A 27646-nucleotide genomic window follows, 5' to 3' on the forward strand; every position below is an offset into this window, starting at 1 on the left:
TATCCCATATATCCTATGGGATACGCACCCTATGACACATCGGAGCAAGCAGGTTTTTTTTTTATATGGAATTTCTATATGCCCACATGGGCTTAGTGGATATGGAACAGGTTCTTTATAGACGCCTACAACGATAACTGCGTTCTGTGCCGATACCTCACGTGACGCAGACATCCACAAGGCCAGATCTGCGAGCACTGACGAGCCTCGTCCGTCGCCACGGCGGATTTGTGCCCATCACCGACATGTACTCCGAAGGCGCCATGAAGGATCTGTACAGCGGCCGCGCTGTCATCATCAGCGACCGTGACGTCAGCATGCACATGCTGGCCAAACAGTGCCGGCTCACCGGTGGCAGTCTCTACGTGGCGCCCGAGGAGCTCTTCACGCACTTCATGACAGTGGCCCACTCAAAGCGCTTGCCGCGAGCCCTAGAACGCAGGATTCACGGAAAGTAGGTTATCGCCTTCTTCGCATCGCCACATTTTCGCTTGCCCCAGAGTTAGCATTTGTCAGTCGACCTTGTTTTCTTCATAACAATATGCAGTTTTCAGTTAAATTTATTTATTTCAGTTCGTTAACGAGACAGTTCCGACTGGCTACCTGAGTTGGAAGTTAAGGTAGCCTGCCAGGACTGTTCGTGTAAATAAAGTGTCGTCTATATCTGGTAAAAGGATTCCTAATAATGTGGATCCTGTTCATTCGCGCACCGAGAAGTAATCATATTATTGCGCTTGCTCCAAGTTGAAACACCTTCAAAATTTAGGTTCCGACTGGACCGAATGAGAATAAGTCGAAGCAATGTAGGGAACTGGGATTTTTGGTGGCATAATGGCGTGATTACGCCGGAACAATGAAAAAAGGGATGGTATGCGACAACACGAGGGCAGGATAGAATACACGTTAATTAAAGAAGTGGAAGAAATTGGAGAAGACTTTTTTAGAAATTGAAAACGATTCAAGCAACATGTGAGCTCTTTATAAGTAGATGGACATTAGAAGGCTGCAGCACCGAGCGCCACCACTGCAGGAATTGGCCAATTTCATTTGAATTGGATGCGAGAATTTGCGCAAAAGTGAGTTCTCTTTCGTTTTTTTTTTCGTCAGAGTTGCATTTCCAGTAATAATGGCACTGCCGCTGGGATGCCTAACTCCTTATGCTCTCGACTTGCTCCAAATTTTTGTCATCATTGCAAATTGCTAAGTCGTTTGAACTGAGTTCCTTAATGCACGTTTTCTTTTTCCTTTTATCTTTTAGAAGCACGTACGATTGCACAACGGGAGAAGGTGGCTGCACCTGAATCGTGACTGGTGTGTGCAGGACGAAAGCTACTCCTGAATCGGCCTAACTGCTTCATCTTATAGTATATATCAGCCTGAACCGACGTAATTACACTATTGTCCTATAAACCAATGTAGAGGCTCAGTTTCATGCATCGCGTGCAACGCTGTGGAGGCTACAGATACTTTCTGCAGTGGCTGCGTTCGCATAAACAAATAGTTCGGTGTCCTAGCCAGCAGTTAGGGGAGACTGTTCTTCATTTATATAGTTTGAGCCATAGGTGCAAAAAAAAAACGATGTAATCCTCAAATATAAATAATCTGTTTATTGGTACCACTGCTAGTAGGTTGCCTTGCATCAGTTTGTTTTTCATTGTTTTCTTTTCGTTTTTCTTGTTTTTTTTTTCTTTTTCAGATAGTCGCGGAAGCTTCACTTGGAAGCTCGCGCGAGCAAACGCCGTCGGCGCGCGGCCGAGCATACACGGAACGCACAGCGAATCACGCAGGGAACGCGCGGAGTGACACATTTCGGTGACCGGACTCCTTGCATAGCTTCCACAGCATTGTGCGCTAAGTATGAAACGAAGTATAAGGAGGATTATTGCTAAGTTTTGGTTCACCGAATGGCAACGAGGTCTTCGTGACTCGTATAGCCTCCCAATTATGTCCCATGGCCCTACAGGAAATCACTACCTGCATTTAACCTCGTATATCGAATTAAGTCTTTTCCGATAACCTCGCGGCGGTATAGCGGCGACAGCGACACAGTGCGTGTTCAATATTGTCACGGGGAGCACTTACACGGCCAAGCTCTGATAGGCACTCGTCAAGCTACATGGCACCGAAGCACATGCTTCAGGGTAGCTCGAGCGTCCTGCCATGCAAACAAGGTTGTCGTTTTCACCCCACCTTGAGGAGGGAGAAAGAGAGAGGGAGAATATTTATTCTTATTCAAGGTGGGGCGCCTTCCTCTTTCGTTAGGCCCCATTAATTCGCACCACCCGGCGGGGCCGCTAGATCAGCCGTCCCAGCTCCAGCGTGTTTGATCTTGTCGGCGCACTTTCCCAGGAGGAAGGTGAGGGTGAAGGAATTGGGGGATCCTAAATGCGCACCTCATCGGGCGAGGCACTATAAAAGGAATAGGAGGAGCAGCCTGATAGGTGTGGGCATTCCCAGGTGCAGTGGTATACAGCTGGCTTTGCTCCACAGCAAAAAAATAAAAACGTTATGGTGGGATTTTGCGTGCCAGAACCACGATCTAAGGATGAGGTACGCCGTAGTAGGGGACTCCGTAATAATTTGGACCACCTGGGGTTCGTTAACGTGTGCCGAAATTTGAGTACACGGGTGTTTTCGCATTTGGCCCCCAACGAAATTCGGCCGCCGTGGCCGCGATTCGATCCCGAGACCTCGTGCCTATAGCAGCCCAACAGCATAGCACCTAAGTAACCACGGCGTGTCTTGCTCCACAGTAGGGACTCTATGAGATGAAAGAGGTGAAGAGTAAATAGGCAGCGGAAGGAATTAGTACTTAGCGGTCGCTACTCCACGGCATCGTCTCGGTTAAGGATATGGTGGGGAATAAGGTGGGGAAGACCCTCCTGCTATGTCTGTAATGTTGTAGCATTCCAGTGGTTCTGTCGATGCGTCGTCTTGGTTGGACAGATCTTCCTATGGCGCCAGGTACGCAACCGCTCGGGCTTGCTAATTGATTACCATGAAGAGAGGTGTTTCTAGGTGGTCAGACGATACGCGTCATGTGTAACTTTGTAGGGTGTAATGATGGGAGGATACTGTGTGTGTAGGGTCTGACCATACCATGTGCCATGGACCCATCGCAGTGGTCACTGATTCGCAAACCTTTCTTCAGCATCAAAAGTGTCGTGATGGTCGTGAGGAGCTGCGACAATATCATCCAGTAGCTTGCACTCGGTGCACTGCGGGAATCTTATTTGCACGATCTCAGATAAAAAAAATTATACTGGTCTAGGCTGTGGGAAGGGTAGACCAATGAAAGACGCACTCGAAGCCAGTCAACTGGACTTGGATTGTTTGTTTATCCTTATTTTTAAATTTTATTATGTTCGTTAATTTTCCTGCCCTTAACAAATCAATGTAAGCAGCCCATCTGAAATAGCAAGTCCTACATATAGCATGGCTGCCATTTACAGCTGGCACTAAACTTCCTGCCCCTGTTTTATTTTATTTTTATTCTTCTTAATTACCTTGGACATTAACTTGAATTTCTCATCTGAATTTCCTTTTATAAGATCACTTATAAAACTGATTTGCCATGTTCAATATCCCATGTTTCACGTTATCAATTAATTCGCCTTTGCGTGCGATCTGCTAGCCTCGTAGCTAGATGAGATGGTCGAGCGACCACCCGGCAAGGAGCGTTTGTCCCAGGCTTGAATTCCAGGACGAATTGAAGCTTATTTTTTTCTTTCTTTTTCTCGTTTTTAAGAAAACTTTATGGGTTTGCTTTGTAGGTACATGCCACAAGAAGAGTGGATGTCAATTTTTCTGTTTCATGAACCTTTCTCCACCCTGCGAGATTCCTGAGAATTTATTTGCCATGTGCCGTGAGATTGCGTAGTCGTAGAAGTAGCGCTGCATAAAAAAAACAAAAAAGGCCAAGCCTATTTTTACTTTTGCGCGTGAGCACTGTCACTGATGCTAATGCGCAAGTACTACAAGCCGCGTGCGCTTGCTATCTTTAAATCTGTCAAGTCATTTTTCTTCGGAGGGGGGGGGGGGTACGGATGGTTACGCGACAAGAAGGTTAAAAACCTGAAAAAGTACAGATCCCTGACTTAAAGGCTATGCCTCTTAGAATGCTTCCAACTTGTAGTTTTCATTCTGTAGCTTAAGAACACCTGTTTTCTTCAAATGCCCAAAAATTAATTTTTATTTTATTCCTTCAGAGTTCATAACATTGGAGCTGGCTCTTCTCATGACAGCGTTTTCTAAATGTTTATTTGAAGGCGGCTCGCTATCTGCAGGCTGCACGTAGCCCATAGAACAGAATGTAAATCTCAGCGCGGAACATCCTGTTGTTTAAAGAGCATTCTCGTCTTACCTTACCTGTTTCTCGTCTTGTCTTTTTTCTTCCCCCCTGCGGGCCCATCCCGGCCTTCTCTTCCGGCAGAATAAGAGCCATGATCGAGTCCGGGCTTCACGCCAAGTGGTACGACGACGGCGTGGAAGACTGGCACCGCTGCCAAGGCATGCAAAAGGCCAGCACCTCCCACGGCGGCGAGCTGTCCTTCAAGGTGCTCCGCTACGACGACGTGGCGGCCATCTTCACCCTGTGGGCCATCATGGCGGCGCTCTCGCTCGTCGTCTTCCTGCTCGAGCCGTGCGTCTACAGAACAGCGACGCTGCCTCACCGCAGAATCGCTCGAGTGGGCGCCAGGCGGAAGGCCCGCTGCATCGCGAAGGTTGCGGCGCGATGAGGCTTGCGAGTTGCGCAAACTCAAGAATCGAGGACCATTTTTTGCACCGAAGCTTTACAGGGGAGTTTCACGACACTTTTATCGTGTGACTGCAGCTGCGGCTGCGGCTATACGCATCAGCAGTGTGCTTGGCATCGAGAAAGGCTTAGGCGCATTTTTACCGAACAAAAACGGCGCAGTGTAGCAGTCGCAGCATATACGAACACGCGTCAGATACAGCGGAGAGTGTATAGAAGTACTAAGCTCGCATAGCGAAGCTTTTAGATAGACTCGGATATAGCGAAATACTTGCACAGGATATAATAGGGCGTTCTGCAAAGTCTAAAAGAGAAGTAGGGCGTTTTCTTAAAGAGTGCCCAATACCTCGAGTATGAAGAAGGAGTACGCTGCCTACAGCGAAACATCTCTCTACGCCTCTGGTATTAAAGCGAAACAGTTACACCAAATAGATGGAGAATATCATAGTGCGGTACCGGCGCAGCCTACAGAAGCTTGCGTTGGAGAGAGCAGATAGTGTAGAAGTGTTTTCAGTTCGATTATAATAAAGCATATTAAACATACTACGACTATACTGAGGTGCTTGCATCGTATACAGTGAAGCGTTTGCAAAGACTGAAGTAGATTCCGGTTATTTGGAAGCCCAAAACTTCCTAAGGGTGTGAGAGCTCCCTGATACGGTTTTACTGTCCATGATGTTATAAGTGCTGCTTGTATTAGCGCGCACCTGCGAAGGTTCTTAAGTGTAACGTCGTACAAACAACGTCTGTATATCAAGGAAATATTCAGAATGGGTCCCATAATCGTATGTTACAATGGGACCCCCAACAGAAGTTACAATAAAGACTGATGAACAATCCAGTTTAAAAAAATTGGAGGCTTATCAAGGTTAAGCCCAGTGGATGCTTCGCATCCACTGGGCTTAACCTTAGCGTATCCTTAGCGTTTGGAGGCATCTTGACCGCATACACGCCCGGCGCAAAGACGCTGGCGCGGTTGCGGGCACAGAGACTGACGCGACGGCGGGCGCGCGCCGCTTCATCCCTGGCGTGACGTCACATATCACGTGATGCAGCGATGATGGCGCCGCCGCCGCGTCGCGCGCGACGGCGCGAACCGAAGCGTGGAGGCCTCCGCCGGGCGACGTCCGACGGCGCGATATGAGGCCCCATCTGCAGCCGGTGTGACGTCATCACGTGACGTCACATCATGTGATCTCACTTCAGGGTCAATGGTGGCCACCGCCGGGAGGCGACCGACGGCGCGATATGAGGCCCCATCTGCAGCCGGTGTGACGTCATCACGTGACGTCATGTCACGTGACCTACTTGAAGGTCACTTGAAGGTCAATGGTGGCCACCGTCGGGAGGCGACCGACGGCGCGATATGAGGCACCATCTGCAGCCTGTGTGACGTCATCACGTGACGTCATGTCACGTGACCCCACTTCAGGGTCAATGGTGGCCACCGCCGGGCGTCGCGCGAAGGCCCGAAACCTACGTTAATATGCTTCGCATAAAAAGTTATCGAATAAATATGCAAATAGTAATTAATTCAAGAAGAGACTGATACAGAATAATAATATGAGTATTATGCAAACTACAAAGATAAAATGCACTTCACGCAATGCAGAAGTGAGAAACAGAAAGTAGCGCTCACCAGCCATGCAAAATAAATGCATAGTCATGTTAGTATTTCCAGCGGTAATTCAGCAAGGCGTTCCCTGCGATGTCGAGATATTGAGAATATGCGAGACTATGAGATGTTGTAGACCGCTGCGTAGAAGACGGCAACGATATGCGCACACCGAAACTTTTTTTTTTGGATATATAGCCTGAGCTTTAATTTTATATTCGCCCTTTATGGCTGAAGCTTATTAGTGGAATGCGTATTTCCTTTCTCTTAAGCAGACCCGCACCGGCAAACCTGCATATCTCACGCAGATGTGATATAGCAGTTTAGATTTCGGTTGCTAAAGCACATGTTCTACACAATGTATGGGCTAGTAGCATGTCACTGGTAGCATGTCACTGGGCTAGTAGCATGTCAAAACCACAAGGCCAAAATGGCCTTGTGGTTTTGAATGTCACGGTATGCGAAATCAATACGTGAAAGAAGTCCCAATTTAGTGGCAGAATTTAGCAAAGTGGACAATTGGTTGAGTTGGGTAACGTTCATTTTTGAAACAGCGCAATCTTGACGAAAGACACAGGGAGAAGCTTACGGGACAGGCGCTTACTGATAACTGACATTTTCATACTGAAAACTAAAAAATAAGAAAAAAACTAATGAATACAGAAAGACCAACTTGCGCGCCCACGCACTCGACCAATGACACCTCCTATCAAACTTATTTTGCAGTAAAAAAAATAGAGAAAAGTGACATGCAATTATCAGGCACTTTTCTGATTTGGAACGCTTCCACAATATCAAGTGCCCCCTGACTCTCATGCAGATGTCACAGATTTGCGCTCAAAAGAACGACAGGAGCCGTACGAACTACAATGGGCAGGCTGTTCTTTTTTTCTTTTTTTTAATTTGCTAGGCTGTGGCAGCCGTTCGTCGAGACAACAACCCGTCTGCCCAATGTTAGTGCTGGAAAACTCCCAAGCCGTAAGTGGTAGAAAACAAAATATCATCGCTCTGCAGGAAGTACATCACCAGAAAAAAAATACTGAAGTCGGGGTTTTTCCGATAGGGGGTTTAATCAGAGCGCCCTCGTCCTAAGAACAATATGAATACAAATGGACGACATTCAATAAAGAGCACTCTGCGAGAGATTCTTATTGTAGCCATCGTGTATACGACGCAAACAGAAACGAGCTCAATTACATTTGCTAGTAATGTTCTGTAGTTATGGTGAGCAAAGTAAAAAAAAAACTTGCTCACAGAAACTCACAAGGAAGCTAAAAATAACAGCATGTGAAAACATCCACCTATGCAGTCGATCAGGCAACAACAACAACAAAAACAGCGGTAGTAATTACAGCAAACAACATATGTGGTTAGTAGAAGATAGGTCACTTTCCCATGTAATGGTGATATTCAAAAGCGCATGATAATACTATAAGCCTATAATTCGGTGAGTATTGTGCAGCTGGCCCATATTTTCTGCCTGTCCATGTGTTTATCTTGCCACTAAAGTAAACTGCGTTTCTAACTTCCCAACGTCTCCTCATGCCGCAAAGCCGATCTTTTTCTACTTGTCTCTTCATTACGTTATTCAATTTAATAAACGTTATTGTAACACTAACAAGGAGAGAGAATCAAACGAACCTAGTTTCTCTCTTCTGTGTCTGTTACCTCTCCCGGTTCAAGACTTGAATTACCACCACTATTCGTAAGCAGCCTGATTGCTAAACAGCATGTTCTTCTTATTCCTATCTTAAGTAAATGTGATTGTGGAAATTAATGTCAGTACTATATTTGTAACCTTACTATTCTTACTGTTACTATTGCTGCTATTTTCCCCTTTTCCTCTATTGTTCAACCGCCCATTTCTTGGAAGATTAATGCCCCACCGTGGGTGTGGGCCAGTGTCAAGGACCATCATCATTGTCGTTGTTGTCGTCCCATCATATACTTCATTACCATCCTTTTGTATGTTCTGTTTGCCTTACCAACATGAACGTTCGCCAACTGACTTTGATTTCCGCCACACTGCACTTTTTTTTTCTCATAAGTTGCACCACGTAGCACCTCGCTCTTCTACTACAACGCGAACCGATCCTCTTTTGTCTCGCGTCAGCAATGATAAAGCATATATGTGTCTCCCAAACAAAGATATTCAACCGTCTTCATTCGTAGTGCGCACACAAAAGTATCGCAGTTGTGCTCCCACCGACGCCCTCCACCGTTCCAGTATCTTCCAATTTAATTTACGAATTGATCGAGTAATTTATTTACTGACAAAGCAGCAAAGCATTCATGCAGCATCCCTGGAACAAGGTTTTTGCCTCGACGAAAATGAAGAAAAAAATTTATCAAATGTGAGGTTGAGCCTCCCTATCTGTACAGTGGGTTACGAGTGGCAGCGTAGTGGAGAGCTCTGAATTAGATTTTGCCACCTCGGGTTCTTTAACTATATGATGTAACAGAAACAGTATGAAGCAAAAAACAAGAAAAGCCGATTCAAGATAGGCCGTGCCGTGAAAGCATAATATAGGAGGAATGTAGTTTCACAGGACAGATACATGAAAGCAGGCAGATAACATCAGCCCGATAGTACCGCCATAGGTATCCTACAGTTCCCACTGTGTTGTCAAGGAGTTTACTCTAGAGAACAATTTATGCATGCAATACTGTTACGTTTTTCACCAGCAGTTATAGTAGTTCATGTTCTATTGAAATTAATCCGATCGGCTTCCACAAGCAGCGCCCTTCAAAGTTCAGGCATATGGCTGCTTAGCGAATGCATCAAAGGATCGCATAGCATGTGAAAGCGAACCAAAAGTTTGAGTTACTCCAGGTAAATCACTGCTAAGAGTTCATTCTAAAAAAGAAAAGACGATTATGCCAGTTCGAACAACTACGCGTCACTCAAGGTAAGAAACAGTGTCACAAACGGAATCAAAGTAGAAAAAAAAAATTAAATTGAACAATGGCAGTGAGGGGATTCGAAGCTACACCCCCGAAGACAATGGTGCCTCTTATCAGCGCCTTCTAGGCCAGAAGGAAACCATAACGTTTGGGCATGTTGGTAATTCGTATCTATAGATTTTCGGTATTTATAGTACCTTCAGCCTTTTCCGCTTCTCAAGATCCCAGTGCTTGTCCTGTCGCTTGTTCTTACTGCGCTAAGTATTCTGTATAATGCCTTAGACCACTCGGCCACGCTATCTTCCTTCATTTTTCTCTTTATTGCCTGTTTTTCACATACACATCTACGCAGAAACGCAAACATAATCAAAACATGAGTTCAGAGAAGAAGCACGCAAGAACCTGCAGATAACGCGTACGGACTGTCGTATTCATATTAAAATTCTTTAAGAAGGATCCTAACCTTGACAACCGCGTTTCGGAGCGCATTCTTCCCCTCTTTGCATCTCCAAGTAGGCATTTGTGCTTTCTCGGCAGTACCTCCACGTCGGTCTAGTGTCTGGATCGCAGTTATACCAGCCATTCGTGAGCGCCATAAGCTGCGAAAGCCGACCAGGATTGCTAAATTAAAAGGAACCCTATCCCCATATTCTATTGCTAGATATCTAATGTCATGGGCATCCAAAGGGAATTCATTTCTAACCTTCCGTTGGAAGAAATCCCCAACATGCATACCGTCCCAACAATGTAAAAAAGCGCTATCTATTGTTTACGATTGTTTGCAGATTTAGCAATGTGTTCCACAAGGTACTAAAAAACCAATTTCCTTTAGAAATGTATTCATTGAAAGTGCTTCTGTTTGAACTTTGAAGAAAAAGATTATTTGACCTCTGGTGAAACTTTCACACTCTTTACCCTTTCAAGTACATTCTGGCCTTGACTTCTGTATCAAAAGGATCTATTAGAGGCACAAGAAATTCACTGTGGAGCACACCGCTATTCAGGCTTTCCATTTGAGCATTGTTCAAAGATTCTATTCAAAAATGGTGCCTGGAATACTGTTTGTAGCATCAACAAAGTCGGGCAACACTTTGCCCATTTTCGACTGACACGCAGTGGACAAAAAAAAATGTCTCTAACGTCATGAAAGTATATAAACTTGTTTACCAGTTGACGCCCAAGGAGATGACCCAATCAGCCCTACGCACCTGAAAAAGTTCGAATGGCTACACCACTCCTAACTCGAGGCAAAATCATCTAATGAGCGGTGACATATTTAAAAATATTTAGCCGAGAAAAGTATAACACTTGCATCACCATACTACACTTTAATACTAAAAAAAATAACACTGTACCGCTTTGGCGAATACAGAAAGACGTACCTTCAATCTGCCAATCCTTCTGCGCATCTCTTTTACCTGTACCGATCATTGTCTTCAATGAATTCTAGTGGGACACCTAGCCGTTTTGCCAGAGTAGTTTCCCATTTTATGTTGGGAAAAAATATATGGAATCGACCGCCATTGTCCTTGCCAAAATCCTCGCCACTTTCGCCGATTAACAGGACTTCCAGACATTAGACTGAATTGCTCGGCAACAATAACTGCTTCAATGACGTTTCCTTTGTTGACACAGAAAAGACCTACATCGTCTGTACACGCCAAGAGTTTTTATGATTGCAGTCCAAACCGTTGCATAACGCTTTCTCGAAAGTACATTCGAGCGGTGTCCACAAAGAAACGTTCTGCACAGTTCCGACGTGCGCCTGCTTAAAGAATGCATCAAAGGACTGAATAACCGTGGAACCGATCCGAGAATTTGAGTTACGAAAGGTAAATCGGCGTTAAAAAATCAGTGTGAAAAACAAAAACAAGAAAGTACGGTTATAGCACTCTTACATACTACGTCCCACTTACAAATGTAGTCAGTGGACAGAAAAAAAACAAATTGAAAAAAATTTGGCAGCGGTGGGATTCGAACCCACGCCCCCGAAGAGACTGGTGCCTTAAACCAGCGCCTTAGACCGCTCGGCCACGCTACCGACAGTTAACGCCGCGTGCCAGATTTCTAATCAACCGCTATCTCTCGGCGCCCGACTCTTGCTGTATTTTTTTTTTTTTTTTTGCTATCGAACCACGCCCTACGGCACGCAGCGTTACGCGCGCCTTTCGGCTGGACAAAAAAAGGAGAAATCGTAAAGCACCAAACAGAACATTAGCGGGTTGCTGCACCATGCACAATCACGCATTTAGAATTAAAGTTACATAATTTGCACAGGTGAAAAACAGCTACATACAGCAAGTTTATGGTTGCACTGTAGATAATCGCATGTTTAGAAATGAAATTAAAGCGTTGTGTGCAGAAAATAAAATGACATTCTCGTTTTAAGAAGAGACATCGTTTATTTTTGACTCGTATAATACGCATCAGTATGCACAGCCAAAGCCTCGCGTCGTCCACGGCCAGTTACGAGCTTATCACAGACTGCAATTCAATGAGCATTCTTTCCCTTCCAACCGCATTCATTTGTTCCAACTTTTTCAATACGCGAGCGAATGAACGCATGCTGAATTATTTTCTTTGTTTCATTCGTTATCTTAATTTCTTGCGCTTGCTGAAGCGAGAAAGCGGGTGACAAATGGCAGCTCTGCTTTCATCCTCGAGTAATCCCGGCGACCGAGCGTTCATATTACATACGCTGGGTATGGGTATTATTTGCATAATGTGGTTGTTGAACGGATTCAGAGTGATAACGTTGCTGACATTTTGCTGTTGAAGCTATCGAACGTTCTTTGTTTAACTTTTTTAAAGACTGATCTTTACCCTACCCCCAATCGAACATAATGACATGGCGAAAGTGCTACACGTGCACGTAGTCAAACATTTTTCATCCGCAGTCGAAGAGTTATAGGTAAACATTGAAAAGTACTCCACACTATCTAACGCGCATAAATCAAATATAGTTTCAAGTTATGCAAGAAGATATCACAAGAAAAAGGTGAACGCGAGGCTGACAGAGGCACTAGCACACCATAATATCATTGTCATTTATTGCTCTGCCTGTTTCAATTTTTTCCCCGCTATTCGAAACCTGTAAGTGCGAGCGGTTATAACGGAGGCTACGGTGAGATTAGAATATACATAGATTACGGTTATAACTGAGACAGTAAAATTTTACTCCTGATGCGCGGATAACCTTTCGCACTTTACTATACATGTAGACGGGCCGTTAAAAAAACAGACAAATTTAGTTGGGCCAGCGGCCATGTTGGAATCTCTCTGAAGGATGACAGGTGAGGGATGACAGGTGGTGAGGGCTGTATGAACAGAGAAGTACGACCGATAAGTAAATACATTTAAAGATTGCATATACCATTCTGCATGACTGATCAATAATGGGCCCATTACATACCCCATGAGCCAAGAACAGGTAGTCCTAATAACAGACGTCTAAAAAATTATCAAAACGCAGCTGAATATTCTGCTCTACATTCCATTAGGAACTGTGCGTGCCTTACAGGTACCTATCAGCCTACATAATATATACATATTTTGAATCTAATTTCTTGCTCTATTGCGCAGAACAAAGCTTCGCTGACTCGCACAACTACGTTGGTGAACATTTTCTCATGTATACTAGCCTTAGCGTCAGGTGCCACGTTGCCGGATCAGTGGCGCAGTCCAAATATCGGAATTTGAAGATCTTTAAATTAAGAGATTCAGCCGATGAGCGGGCGTAATATGCACGGGATTTATGTCGTAGCTTATTATTTCAATACTTGGGAATGTGGCGCTCATTGGCACTATATATATATATATATATATATACGAGTCGTTTTGATCAGCCACGCTGCACCGAAGGACGCGAAACCAGGTATCGTATGCAAAGAATCACAGCTTGCAGCTGTGGAGACACCTGCACATAGTGATCGCGACTCGCATAGCGTGAGGATGTTTGTGCATTGCATCCCACATGTGTGCAGTGGGAACGCCGCTAAAAAACATTCCGAATAGTTATCGCGTCGTTATTCCTGCGTGCAAGCATATGACATTTGAATGTGTCCGCCTGAAGCTCAGTAAAAAAAAATTACTGAAGCGTTTTAGTGCCACCATCTTGGGCGGTGAACGTTGCCGGTTTCTGTATGTAACAGCGAAACGAACGCTGCCACAGCCAATTCGTGCGCATGAATATAGTTTGCCTAGATGCGTTCGGTGTTTCATGACCATTACATTTGGATGTCGCTGTGCACAAAACTGAGACATCGCTTGTGTAACAGCGCAAGATGTCGGCACCCATGAATCGCAAATAATATCTTCTGTAGATCCCTATGCTACGAATTCTTCCACGAAGGGAGAATGAAAATTCAAAACGCATTATTTTGTTCCTCGCTTCCTCATTCCGGTGTCTTACCACATTCCACACAAGGAAACACGCATTGCAAGCAATCCTTAGCAAGATTCCGGACCAAAACCTCTTCTTTTCATTTCTATATGGGCAACAGAAACATTCATTCATTCATTCATTCATTCATTCATTCATTCATTCATTCATTCATTCATATGCGCACACGTCGATTCCAGCAATGAGCGACCATTGCAAAGAGTCTTTGTTTATTTCATCGCAAGACGCTTTCTTTGCACCAGTGACGGTACGGAAGAGCATGGCCAAAGGAGAGACGGGTATGAAAGCTTGGGCTCTGAGCAATTTCTCTAGATTGCGTATTGGAGCTACTCATTATTCGCAGTGCGTAGAAATATAATTATATTTCTTCGCCGCGACATCGTAAGTAGAAGCCATTACCGATATGAAACCGCTGCCTCCAAGAGCAAGCCCCCGCACCCGAATATTTCCAATTAACCCTGTTTTATGTCAGCCGAACCAATCCCACACATCTGCAAGTTTACTAATCCCATTGCTTCGTCCAATTCCGTGCCACCATCAAATGGCTTCAGATTTATCCGTGTTAAATGCGCATCGCCGCCACACCCAAACGAAAGTGGGATCCGAACTATCATGACACCTGCGATAACTGCCACTGGTTTACCAACTCATTTCGGCCGCGCGCCGACATTCCTAAGCCTGATAAGATTGTGACCCGCCGCTCTCGCATCGTAGTGGGCAGCGTTCGCCGACAGTTCGCCTTGGTATCCTAAAGTGTAGTATACGCCCAACTCCTCTGCAGCGAGTTGGGCATATGTCCGTATTGTGTCGGACTTTATATTTGGCTCGTGTCAGCTGACTGTCAGTCCATGCGTGCTACATTTAACCATGAGATGTTGTTGTGGGGTGGAATCTTGTAAGGTTTCAGGAAGCACACCATTCACTTACACTCGCGGGATTAATCAAAATCGTGTATTCGCTGACGAAAACGCGATTTCGACCAAGCACACGCGAGAATAAGGGACTGTTTCGCTTTCCGAACCGTTGCAAGGGGCGCTCTTTTCTTAAGGCAATCTGTTTCTGTTCTATTTCTGCCACTAGCCCGTCACGATTGGTCAAAAACATTTCGGGTCACCGTCACTTCGCCGGTCTGTCCCACTACGTCAATGAAACTACGAGAACTCCTCATTTGATATGACGTGTGCGCACTGGTTATGTATGAATATGCCAAAATAAAAAATAATTTCCGATTCTACACCTTTCTCTCCATTAGCCCTTCACCATTGGTCCAAAAGTTTTCAGGCTGCGCCCGTGTTGCAAAAGCCCGAAACTCATCACGTCAAAGTGACATGTACACACTAAAGATGCATTATATGCAGAATAAAACTGACTTCTTTTTTCAGGACAGCCGGTGACTACCCCGTTACTAAAGTTATAAAAGATTGTTGCCCGCCGATCGCTCTGGCACTGACCTTTGAAGCTGCAAGGAATAATGGCTTTCTCAGCGGACAATAAAACTTTTTGGGTAGCAGTATAACGTCAAGCCCGTTAGGTACGTATACGACTTCGCTCTGCCAAATCTTCATCGCTGGGGATCGGTCTTAGATGTATCTTAACCTTCCGTTGCACGCCGTCGCGATTGTGGACCAGCCACCGCAAGCTAAGCAAGGGGAAGCGGGCCAATCGAAGATGCGGGCAATACCCTCCTTTGCCGGTTAATACTTTCACTGTGCCAGCTAAGGCCCCCCTACACCCTCCCTACTTGGGCGTGCTCTTCACTGCTTTTCAGCCATATAAATTAAAAAGAAAAACATGTCAAGGTAGGCAATGCTGTTCGCTTTCAAGCCAAACCAAAGTAGCCTCCTATAAACGAGGAGAGAGTTTTGCTGGGCTGTTCAAACAACGCTGCGGGTCACCAATGTGCTTGTGCTTGTGCAATGTGCTTGCGTCGGCGGTTACGTAATTTTGGCGTCAGGAGATCGCAATAACATCAGAAAGGAATAGTTTTACATTATACGGCCCAGGGTTACATCCATGGACACTGAAAATTAGCCATATTTCAATTTCGCCATATTGTGCAACACTAATTGGTCAACATTGTTGGTTTCAGGCGCATAGCAAGGATGTTTTGCCGGGGATGTGGGAGGGTGAGCGCTAAGGTGCCATTATTCTCGGTTAAGTCTCCCACGCTTGGTGCATAATGATACAACTAATACCTTGAGCAGGCCTTTGGTCTGCATGAAGGCGTGTACCATCCTGTAATTCTCTGGTGCCTGCGTTTGAAGGATATGCGCCTTTGTTCATAGGCGACATGCCAGGCATAAAGAGAAGCAGGACGCCGGCCAGAAAAATTGGGGGGGGGGGAGGGGGGAGGGGGGAGGGGGGGAGGGGGGGGGAGGTCTGAAGCCAGCAGCCTACGCCCCCTGGCTACGCCACTGGCTGCTATGCGGGCCTCTCTTACTGACTTTAAACGGCGCTGTTGCAGAATATGTCAATGTGGCAAAATGTGTCCAGATACAGTATATAGCACTACCAGAGAGTTACACAATGTTTGTTGCCCCACAAAGCAGTTCTCACGGCTGAATAAAAAAAGAAGTTTGAAGAAAAAGGTCACACATTAAAATAGCGGAAGGATTGTTGCTTATTAACGAATACGTCACTTAGTAGCCAATAAGGAGAACGTTAACTGACCGTTACAAAAAAGGTGACTCGCCATCCGGCCCTGCGAATGTGGATATCTAGCGAAGCTGTTGCAACACCACCACTGCTGAGGGGGGTATGCAATGCTTTATTAATGGTACGGATCCTTGTTTTGAGCTTGTGGTTTATTAAAACGTATGCTGTTCTGTGTGTGGTATGGGTGATTTCAATGAATGCATGCGCCGTTCGCTTCCCTTTGCTGAGTGTTTGTAGCTTCTGCATTACGAGGGGAAGGAGCCATTCCATTTTTGCTTGTTGAGGGGGTACGAGTCATTACTGATGATGATAATTTCTGCTCACCGACGGACACGAAAAATGCCGAGCACCGAGAGGCTAACAGCTTCGCTGTAATTGCTTTAAAAAAGAAACGTTACCATCGAATGCTTTTAGCAGTTTTATGTTGAATTCCAATGGCGGAGTCGGAGCAAGTTTTTCTGCTCGTTTCGGAGCAAGTTTGTTCCAATGACGGAGGGAGGGCGGGAGTAAGGTGTTCCAATGAGAGAGTCGGGGTGGATTCAGAGCGAGAGTCACTCCGTGGAGCAGAAAAAGATGCTCCGCCAAAATCGGCGGAGTGGACCGGAACTGTGCGTGACGTATTTCCTTTACCACGTTTGTCTGCTGGGAGGCGCCACCGGTCACGACTCGCGAGGAAGCAAAAGCTGCTACACGCTTGGCGAGATATCCATTCCGCACTTTTAAAAATAGAACAGGTGAACGGCGCTGAAGAGACAAGTGACCGGTGCGACGGCGCTGGGAGCAAACAGCGGAAGGAAATGACAACACGCAAGGCATCCTGGGTAACTCGGCGATAGAAGTTCCGCTTCCGCCTTGCTCTGGCGGCGCAGGTTGTGTTCCACTCGCGGATTTGGAGGCGTTGCTCTACGCCAGAGTCGAGTGCTCGCTCGCAGGGTCCGTCGGCTGCTCCGACTCTGCCATTGGAATTCAACATTAGTTTTACACCGCTTTAATTGACGATTCCACCTATATGGAAGCAAGGCGTCACTATCTTGCGCTCTCGCCTCCCTCGCGAAAAATGAGGACGTCCTTCGCACGAGACGCTGTAACTGCTGAAGGACATGTTCACCGCTTCAAAGGAAACGCGAACGCCAGGGCATCGAAAGATAAAGGACGACGCAGTCGCACATCCTGTTGCGATTGCCGATAATGCGAAGACCTGATTCTCATGAAGCAAAACCAGTCTTCGCTTTTATTGTGGTTCCCGTTACAGGCACAAAAAGCAAAAAAAAAAAGAAACGGAACTTTACTTTGTGATATAGATATCACGGTGTAAAAAACTGCATGGTCGAACTACGTTCAAAAACACCCCCCCAAATACTACTATTGCTTTCAACTTAGGGAACAGCAAGATAGAGCGTAACAAATATTTCGGCAGTTGGTTCTGGCACGCGAAACTGAAAATTTCTTTTTCTCTTCTTTTTTGCAGGACGTTTTAAATTATCGGTGCTTGCACATATGCGATCACCTGACGAAATTCACTCCCCTCCATCGCAAATATAGAATAAGAAATTGAATAATATACGATTTTCAGTTATTATTCTCTGTCATGTGCACTCACAAAAAAAAAAGAGAACACGAATTCTGATTTGATATAAAAATATTTACTTATTTAATTTGTAAAGTATCTTCAGAGAATTGATGCCAATATCCAGACCCACCTGGCATCGTACGTAAGACAAGCGTGCATTCCCGTGTCAAGCCCAACACGTTTTTCACAGCCGATATCACATTATGCAGCAAGAGTCTAGCGGGCATTGGTGGCGAAACCAAATAATACAGTCACGAACGGATCAACAGGTCTGTTTTCACCCGCCCACATGCGAAAGGTTGATTGCACTATGGAGAGAGAAATGAGGAAAAAAAAGCACAACTGTTACCCGACCTTGCGGAATGCCCTTGAAGTGACGCTCTTTCCTCCCCAAGAAAAAAAAAAACTGGAAGCAAAAATTTTATGGCAGCGGTGGGATTCGAACCCACGCCCCCGAAGAGACTGGTGCCTAAAACCAGCGCCTTAGACCACTCGGCCACGCTACCGACATGCAGCTGTGTTGCTCGGCGCCTAGCAGTTCGCTGCAATGCAGCTGTGCGTTGAACGCAGTTTGCACACGTGGAGGAAACCCATTGCGAAGCAACATATGTTCTTTTTTCTTTTCGAGGTCGCGGCCTCGCGAATAAAAACGCCGTACCGTAGGCCGCGAAATTTGTAAGGAGTTGCTGTTGGGGGCGTCGTATTCGGGAGGCATTAATTGATTACGCGATCCTGCAAGTGATCTGGAAGATTAATTTAATTATAGCTTATTTATTTATTTGTTTGGGTGCTGTAGTGAATTTAATTTCGAAAACAAGGAAAGCGCTAGATTGTAATAATGATCAAGCGCTTTGATCGTTGCCTTTCTTCCAGTCAGTTTTGTTCAATCGTGCAATAACTAGTGTTTCATTCTCTCTAGTGCGAAAATTTATCTTGAAATCTAACCATATTGCTGGCTATTTAAATTACAAATTGCTCCTGACCGCTCTAATAATTATTTTATAATATACGTGTTGTATTCAAGCTATTTTTGGTGATGCAATGGTGCTAATTTTATATGTGTGTAACTATATGTGATAATAAGTGCCATTTCTGTAATACCCTCAATGAAGGCCCTTAAGGGTATTCCTAAAAAATAAAATTTTAAAAAACGACCATTGGCCCCGTACGCTGTTCGGTAAGGAAAATGTTGACGCTTCGTGAACGGAAAGTAATGCGCATCTTAATGTGCGTCATCTGCTCAATAATAATGAAATTAACTACAAATTACAACATGTAAAGTATCTGTCGTGTGCGGGAAAATGTATTTGGCCTTTTTCAGGCGCAAAAAAAAGTTGTATTTCTAATGTTATCTTCGTCTACGGCTGCCACCCAGTAAAAATTAATATGTAGTGTCGTAAACGTTTGGTTGTGATTGTGACCGTAAACTATGATAATGCACCCAATTGCTTTACGGTAGTTTTCTGTTTATGGGATGCAAAAGAATAACATGGCAACAGTTCATAATGCTAGGCAAACTATACTTTATGTTGTTTTCAATTAGCGTTTTTGCCCAGTTTGGTAGGCAGAGCGGGGGACGTTGCACTTATTGAGTTCAAAGTTACAAACCAAGTGTTTTTTGAAAAAGCGTTTGATTAAAAGGTAACTTGAAAAGCGGGGCGTTTTGACCTAGTATTGAAATCTCATATGTGAGAACAGCTGCTAGATTGAAAATTAGTTCCAGATACATGCTTGGTGAATTCCCTTGCCTCAATTCATTAATTTCGTCAGATAGAATAAGGGGATAAATTAAAAGTTATTGTTAAAATCTTTCTAACTAGTTAAATATTTCATGTGGTATCTCATAGAAATATTATCCGTTTCTTTTTGTAATCTAACTCAAGCAGAAAAATTGTGCTACCTGTCAAAGGGGACTTTAGAAATTTCAGTAAAAAGACCTCTATAGTCCATTAACCTATGCAGAAGCAACATCGTAACAAATTAACCACCAATTCCTGTGCATATATCAAAACTAACGCCGTATTCGCGTGAGCATAGTATACAAAATTCTGAGCCTGGCTAATGCTAACCATACAAGACTGAATTGTGAAGCCCAGTTGTATACTTCTACGCATTACAGTACTTAGTAAACTTCACAGGCCAGCGAATATTGCGTTGCACAGCTTTGTTTTTTTCCACTGTACATATTTATCATAGATCGGCTTATTTGAAAACAGCTCTGTATTAACATGTATTAATATTACATTTACAGTTGCCTAAAATTTGCCTCTTGATTTTTATAGTCACCCATCATGCACCTCTTTCTTCCCTCTTTCTTTCCCTCTTCCCCTTCCCCCAACGCCGAGTAGCTGGCTAGAGGAATATACCTCAGGCCGACCTCTCGGCATTTCGTGTCATTAAACTTCTCTCTCTCTCATAATTGCTGCTACAATCTTCTTTTCAATGTTCGTTACCTATTTCTATACTTACGTGAGGTATTTGTGTATCCTTCGACTGAGATATCAAAAGGGAGCAAAATGAGACATCAGTCACCTCTCTGAAGCATACCAATAATCTGTGAAAGAGACTTTTGCAAAGCCCTTGTGAACTTTGCAGCGATTTGACGCATGGTGTAAATTTATGTTTCACATTTTTCCTCCTTCAGCGCGTTTATCACAGTTTGCAGAACTGTGATATCTGCTTCAAGCGCCGAATTATAAATTTCTAACTTTGGTGTTTAAGTATTTCTTTAGAATTGCCCATGTTCGGCAATTTTCGCAAAACATTTGAGACCTTCGATCAACGTTCTGCTTTCTGCTGTCGGTGGAATTACATGCACCTCAGCATTCTCTTATGTACTACTCATTTCATTCAAATAGGTCGACCGGTTGTCATGTGTCATTCTTGAGGAAAGGCTTCCTCTTAGGCTCTTCTTTACCCTGCCAAAATGATTATAGATGCTATGATCTATCTAATCTGCAAGCGCTTACAAGCAGAAACGAATGTGCTCGCGTATGACATTGCGTGCATACATCTCGGCTTAGGTAGCGACAGCACTCTCGAGCCATTAATGTTCTGTATATTTTGCCTGTGCCCCTGACATGAGTTGTAACAACCTCGAATAAACTGCGACATTGGGCGATTTGCCCTGCGTGACATTCGAAACGACCAGGCGAGTGCACGCAACATTTTGGGTTCCTTGTAGCACCAGATTTTAAATGACCTTCTTCAATTATTGAACGAATCAAAGGAAATGTTGCCGCCTCGTGGAAGCGCCGGCTTCTCATCTGCATTGGAGCGAGAATAAAAAAAAAACACCTAGTAATGACTAAAGGCACATCGACACGTTGCTTACTGGCTCGTTTATTTGTTGGTTTGTTCGATTGGTTGACTGATTGTTTGTTTTGACTGTAAAGACATTCGTTGTAGTTTAACGCGTCGTGACACTGGCCATTCATCTACCTGGGGTTATGCCCTGCTCTGCACTACCCCAGTGCCGGCATTCTAAAAAAATTTTTTCCTATCCTATCCTATCCCATCCTATCCTATCCTATCCTATCGTCGTAGTTAATTGGGCATCATATCCAAGCTTCTCTCGTGGTAAGTGAAAGAGCCAGAAATCTTAGCTGCGCAGTTCCTGGCTTCAGTCCAGATACTAATGACCTTGTTCTTCTTTAGCAACCCCCGGCGAGCTGCGGTGACAGCTGCACTTCCTTTCTTTAGGTCTTACTGTTCTCAGGCCTGTTTATTATTCTACGCCGCTTCTCTCTCTTTCTTTCTTTGTTTCTTAGGGAGTTGCTGCTCTTGGAAACCTATCTTTATCACTTGGCGAGGCACATACGAGATTGAACTGGTAACTTGACAAAAAAAAAATAAAGGTAAAAACCCTCCTTTTTCAATCGCCGGTGTTTAAGCTGACTTTGGTATCTAGAAGGAGAAACCAAGTCGTTTAGAATTTCAAAAAACAATAACGACCAGAAAAAACAAGCAAATGTTCGGAATTGTCCGCGACTTATAGGTTCGCCTTTTACTAAAGCTATGTTCTTTGCAGAGTCACTGCAGGATTAAGCACTCCTCCTGCTCGGCCGTCACCGCTGGTAATGAGCCGCTGTTCATTGAGCTTCGTCCGAGCGAAGTCTCGATAGGCCACAGCAGCAATAGCTGTATAGCTCTGGCGAACCGATGTAGTGCGTCGATCGCACGCCTGGCTTTCGTCCGCTGCAACCACTACCGGCAGACTGGATTATATATAACAAAAAAGGTGCTAATAAAACTCTACTTGCTTCTTTTCTTATGGGCTGTTTTGTCTGGGCTATGCTCAAAATTTTAGTAATGTGAAGACTAAATTATTACGCAACTGAAGAAATAAGGGCGAACACATATTTTTTTTAATAACATAACCGGCAGCAATCGATCTTTAGTGTGAGGCATAGTATAAATATGCTCCCAATTCTCAACACTGCATGGAACTTAAGTAATATAACGCTGTATTGACAGCGGCTAGCAGCATAACTTGTATTTGCTACCTCGCGCCAGGTTTGTGGCATGCTTTAAACATGAAGTACAGAAAGTGTGACCGAGGGTCTTACTGGTTTGAGAGACGATTTTGTAAGTGTGGCCCACCCCTCAGAGGGCAAGGCACTAACAAGTAGGAAATCCGCTCTATAAGATGCCATATAGGCGAAACGTACGCAAAATTATGTTTCTGCGGATAGCTTTATCAACGTACTGAAGACGAATTAGGCCATAATTAGAAAAGAGCTCCCGCTCTCGGAAGGACACATTGGTCACGACGCTGAATACGAACGACTACGCGCAATTCTTTGTAAGGTTTAACGCCGCTAACACCCTTCTGCACAAGTGTCGGAAGGTACAGATAACATTCCCCATAATTGATATTCATATCTTCCCTATAATGCACAGCCTATATGAGTACTTTGATTGAATGCGGAGGAACCTGAATTCACGGAGTTTCAGAATATGCTTTGAGTTGCCTCACTTAATACTGAGAAACATTGTTAACGATGAAGCCAGGGAATCACCGGTTCGTGATCTACGCGTTCATGAATTTCTTTAGGAGTTCGTCAGAATTACAACCCGTCATGCTAATTGTCCTTTCAAAGCGTTTGGCAATATATGCGATGCATTGCGCTCTCCTCATTGGTCAACTTTCCCAAAGACGGTAACTAAACCTCACCCGGACATAAGTTTTCCGTCATGGAGCTTCATCACACCTTTGGTGGCGTCCCATTAAAGCTTGTTTATCTCTCTGGAGGCGTCAAATTGCATGACAGTATCACGTTCCCGTTATCTGACGGATATACATCAGTGAGTAGTTGCACGTCGGCTTGTCACGTTGCGGCACACAACAGTAAACGTTACCTTTCGTCTCACAACTTCATCATCTATACTTCGGCTTAACAGCCTAGAATTCTGCAGGCAGCTATAGGTACGCTGGAGATAACAAATTCTGTGAACTGTGTAATGTATCCTAACTAAAAAGCAAAACTGGAGTCACTGGCTCAATGTCTTATGTTTTTGTATGCTGATTGCGGCTGGCTGTCACATATGCTGCAGCAAATACACGGACAACCACTTTCACCGCCAATCCATCAAGTTCAATCTCATTGGATTCCTAGTAACAGTGGTACAACGGGAAACGAGTTAGCCGACTAACCGACTGGCGGCTGCTGCTCGCTCCTTGAGTGTCATGGGCCATCTGTATTTAGTTTGTCTTTGTTTTTGTTTTGTTTTGTTTTTGCCGCCGCCAACGTTTTACATGAACGGCGTGGGGCAATACCTGCAGATATTTGCTCCAGCGAGCAAGCCAAAGTGTCATTGCTCTACCGAGTAGATTTAGTCGCTAGTTTTCTGTAAAGATAAAAATTGACCATACATTATACAAGGTGGAACTATCATGCACCAAGATTTAAAAATATGCGAATACCACGTAGCGGCACACAACCAAGGTTGTTGTTTGCAGTCGCTTGGGGATACTCATTGTTTGTTAGCATTCCACCTAACTACATAAATGGTCTTAATAAATCAAGTTGTCAAATATTAAAATTAGATGCAAAGTGTCAATGAGAAAATTGTAGAGCAACATGCACAACTCCCGCTTTCTGTTGCTTGATACGTGCTACATAAAAGTGGTTTTCCGAGTGAGAAAGAAGCCCGCGAACACACGCAAGGTTGCCGCGTGACTGGCTACTCGGAAGACATGGAGAAGAGATTGAGACTAGTGAATTCCCGGCTTGGAGTGACGCCTGTCACCGGCAAAAGATTCCGAGAGCGAGCGTGGCTATACTAATCCAGGTACAATCAAATTAGGAAGCCCCACAAAGCTTCAACAAGACGCTGCCTCACCAGATAAGGAATTGGCCTCCCTGGTGCAGTATTCGGCCACCCCCTCCCAAATGGCTAACTCAATTACTCAATGGCCCTCAGTCCCCAGCAGCTGAGGAGCACCTGACTAAGGCGGCGGTCAGACCTGTAACGCAGCAGAGGGTGCTAAGAATCTATGGATCCGGACAGGCCGCCAATGTAAACTGACCCTGGCAACCTTCAAACGCCGAACCCTGTCGAGTGAGGCTTGCTTAACAGGACTCTTTGCGTGCGATGCGTAGTCAGTTGTCCCAAGAAAGGGCTACTTGGATATCACCGAAACAGTTCTTCGCCCTTAAGTGTCGATAAAGTAACCTCGTGATGGTCATAGTCGAAGGTGAGGCTAGTGCCATTGTCGGAACTCCTGCTCAACGCAAGCGCCTGGAAGCATCCACAGCTCTCAATTTTACGGTTATGAACGAGAGAAGAGGACATAGAGGGGATCGATGTTTGCTAATCCCGACCATATAAGGCGAGAATACAAGGAAGCCAAGGAAGACCTAGGGATAAATAGATGTGGCTGAATTGGAAAAGTAGAAACTAATGAAGAATAAAGGGGAATGAAAGTGGACGAAAACATCACTTGTCGCCGGTGGGGACCGAACCCACAACCTTCGCATCACACGTTTTATGTGCTACCAATTCTGCTACAGCGACGGCCATCAATCCTTAAACTAACTTGGAGTATCTTTGTGTACTAGATCTAGCCCTGGGGTGTGTTAGTCAGCGCCATTCAAAGCCATGGCCAGATGTGGGACACGATTTCTTGCCTGGTGGCGTGAACGTAGGGAAGCAGGCACGTACGTGGCTATTAAACCCTCCTGTGCCACCTAAGACAACAAGACTTCCCGCTTCGAGACCCTCGCTATGAATGAACGAGAAAAAGGGAAACAGAGGGGCTCTATTTTTCTTAATCACGACCATACACAGCTAAAAGGCAGTCAAGGATAATGTTATGCCAATCACGGCTCATATTGTTCGTTAGGTGTGATTGGTGGGTTTTAGGGAAGAACGATGTTCTTTGTGATTATGACGAAATTTGCTTTCGTCGCCACCACCAGCAGTGGAGACGCCGAAAAATCATACCATTACTTCGACTAGACACTGCGCAGGAACATTGGTTTTCGACCTCCCCCGAAACCGCAGTAACATCTGAATGTTGAGTTGGTGGCTGAGAAACGTGCTATAACCTGAATATAAAAAAAATAAACATCGTGGCTCGATGAATGCATTTAACATTTTTGTTTCGCAATACAGTCCCTGCTATCAGTTTTGGAAACGAATGAATAAATGTATGATGGTTGACACGGTTATTGATAAATTGGGGAGTGTAGTCGTACCTTCGCTACAGGCAAGCTTTGGAAATAAGACGTACAATAAGCAATATTCAGTTGTCTTTATGTCCATATCTCTGAAATGACATGTTCCCCGGACTAGGGAGAATAATAAGAACATATTTTTCAAGAATAGAGAGCAGTTTCACGTCATTTTCTGTATGCTTCGCGATCCTTTGAATCGAGGACTGTACGATGTTTTCGTGATGAATAATGGAGGGCAGATAGTCCCGCTGCGCTGTAGTGAGCAGCGTTCTCTGTACGTTGCGTATACTTATATGCTTGCTGATTATTTATAAAAACTGAGATATCTTTCCCTTATGGACTCACATTCTTGATATGGAGCTCCTTTGTGCAGCTACCAATTTCTTTTTTTTCTTTATTCTGTAGGAAGTTCGCCTGCAGTATTTCATATCATTGATGTATTGTTCTCTGTCATTATTAAAGTAAAGTAAGCTCCATGCAGTGCAAGGCATCCGCCTATATAAACGTGACAGCACGTATCACTGCGGCAAAACGCAACTGAAGTCGTCTCCAACATGGCCTCGAACGCATCTCACCTGCTGGTCACCTTTTCGCCGGTGAGTTTGGCCCGATTTTTTTATTGGTACGCATACTTTGCCTTCACCTGCCACATAAAGAGAATTGTAGCGCATAAGAAATGAAGTACTTTAGGCTGTGTATACAACCGGCGTAATTTTCATATCTCGACGTAAGTTTCAAGAATCTTTGTATCAGATAGCGGGATAGCAAATTCCACGCGAGCAGGCGGCCAATCATCGCGCCAGAAATCAAAGTAAACATTTATTTTGTTAACAGTGTTTGATGAACAACCTCTTTTTTTTTTTTTACTGGTGGCGTGCCTTCTTTTCTGACTGACCTGTCGGTAACGCGAACGTGATCGAGCCAGCGGAAACTGCTTGTTTGAAGAATAAAAGACCACGTCGCTAACTGATCCTTGTAAGGCACGTATGTTGCAACTGATCCCTCGAATCCGGTGAGTTCACAAGGAAAGTCCATTTGTCCATAACTCTAAAACTAGCGCTAGTTTTCAGGTTAGTGTGGCCAAACTTGTGGTAAAATGCACAGCTCTACAGTTTACAATTTCTTTTAAATGACATCACTTCTCGAGCAGTGCAGAACAAAGTTAACTGTAGCATCAATGCATTTAGCCCCACAATTCGGAAAGGCATAACTAATTGCTCGTGCCAACCTCAGAATTTAATCCAAGTGAGTAAACCTGAGGAACTCACCACACCAGTTTGTAAACTGCAATATATGTCTTAACGTGATCAGTTAACAAGGGAAGAAGTCAAATACTGTTGATGAACGAATGATTCAGCCTTTTTCTCCCGTCCGAGTGTATTCTTCACCTGTTTGAGTAATCTAGCTAGCTTAAGGAGCACAACTGAGGTATTTAATTTCCTCTGGTGACATAACTTTTTTTTATTATGTGCTTTGCACGAAAGAGAATCTTCGAAAGCGATAGCCATGTTAAGGGCTCCGCTCGGACTCTTAGGACGATATCCTGAAATATACAGTTGGCGCGAAGCAAGCACGCGAGTTAATTGCCGCTTGCGCAGCAGAAACGGTGTTCCGGTAGATACTGCAGGGGTCTCAAAGCGCTAGGGCGATGAGGAGTCAGGCGGCGTTATAGACATCGCACTTCAATGGCGCACGACATGAGACCGATGGAAAACCGTCGGTGCTTGTCAGCGCCTAGCGAAGTAATTAGATAGATGCGGTTTGACGTTTACGGTCCTTAATGCTGAGACCAGTGTATACGCACCACGGTGAGGCATGCGCAGAGCTGCTCAGCGAGAACGCCTAGTGTATGCGCGCACAGCACTCGTGCTAGCAGCGGAAGCCGCAACACTGCCCTCTAACCTTCCAGCACTCTCCTCTCGGGCCGCGCATGCGCCGTCGATGCCGTGTCAGCACGACGGCGCGAATCCGCCTTGAGCGTCCGTGTGATTGCTATCACTGTAAAACAAGGCCTCGCAAATTAAATGTGCTGCCTGAAAAATCGCCGGCCAATATGGAAAGC

The 27646-nt window shown here is 44.7% G+C and overlaps 1 protein-coding gene and 2 non-coding genes across 3 annotated transcripts in view; 1 reads left to right on the forward strand and 2 right to left on the reverse strand.

Annotated features, from left to right (window-relative positions):
• LOC142578325 (glutamate receptor ionotropic, delta-1-like) overlaps positions 1 to 4739 on the forward strand; it is a 34316-nt gene extending 29577 nt beyond the window's left edge. Inside the window, exons 7-8 of the mRNA XM_075687723.1 lie at positions 171 to 454; positions 4433 to 4739. Coding sequence (XP_075543838.1) covers positions 171 to 454; positions 4433 to 4739 — 591 coding nt within the window. The remainder of the gene's footprint in view (positions 1 to 170; positions 455 to 4432) is intronic.
• Positions 4740 to 11234: 6495 nt separating this feature from the next.
• TRNAL-AAG (transfer RNA leucine (anticodon AAG)) lies at positions 11235 to 11316 on the reverse strand. The gene has a single exon. It is a non-coding gene; the product is annotated as a tRNA-Leu (tRNA).
• A 7010-nt stretch (positions 11317 to 18326) lies between these two features.
• On the reverse strand, positions 18327 to 18408 carry TRNAL-UAG (transfer RNA leucine (anticodon UAG)). The gene has a single exon. It is a non-coding gene; the product is annotated as a tRNA-Leu (tRNA).
• Positions 18409 to 27646: the final 9238 nt, after the last annotated feature.

The sequence above is a fragment of the Dermacentor variabilis genome, chromosome 4 (assembly GCF_050947875.1).
Source record: "Dermacentor variabilis isolate Ectoservices chromosome 4, ASM5094787v1, whole genome shotgun sequence".
Lineage (NCBI taxonomy): Eukaryota > Metazoa > Arthropoda > Arachnida > Ixodida > Ixodidae > Dermacentor > Dermacentor variabilis.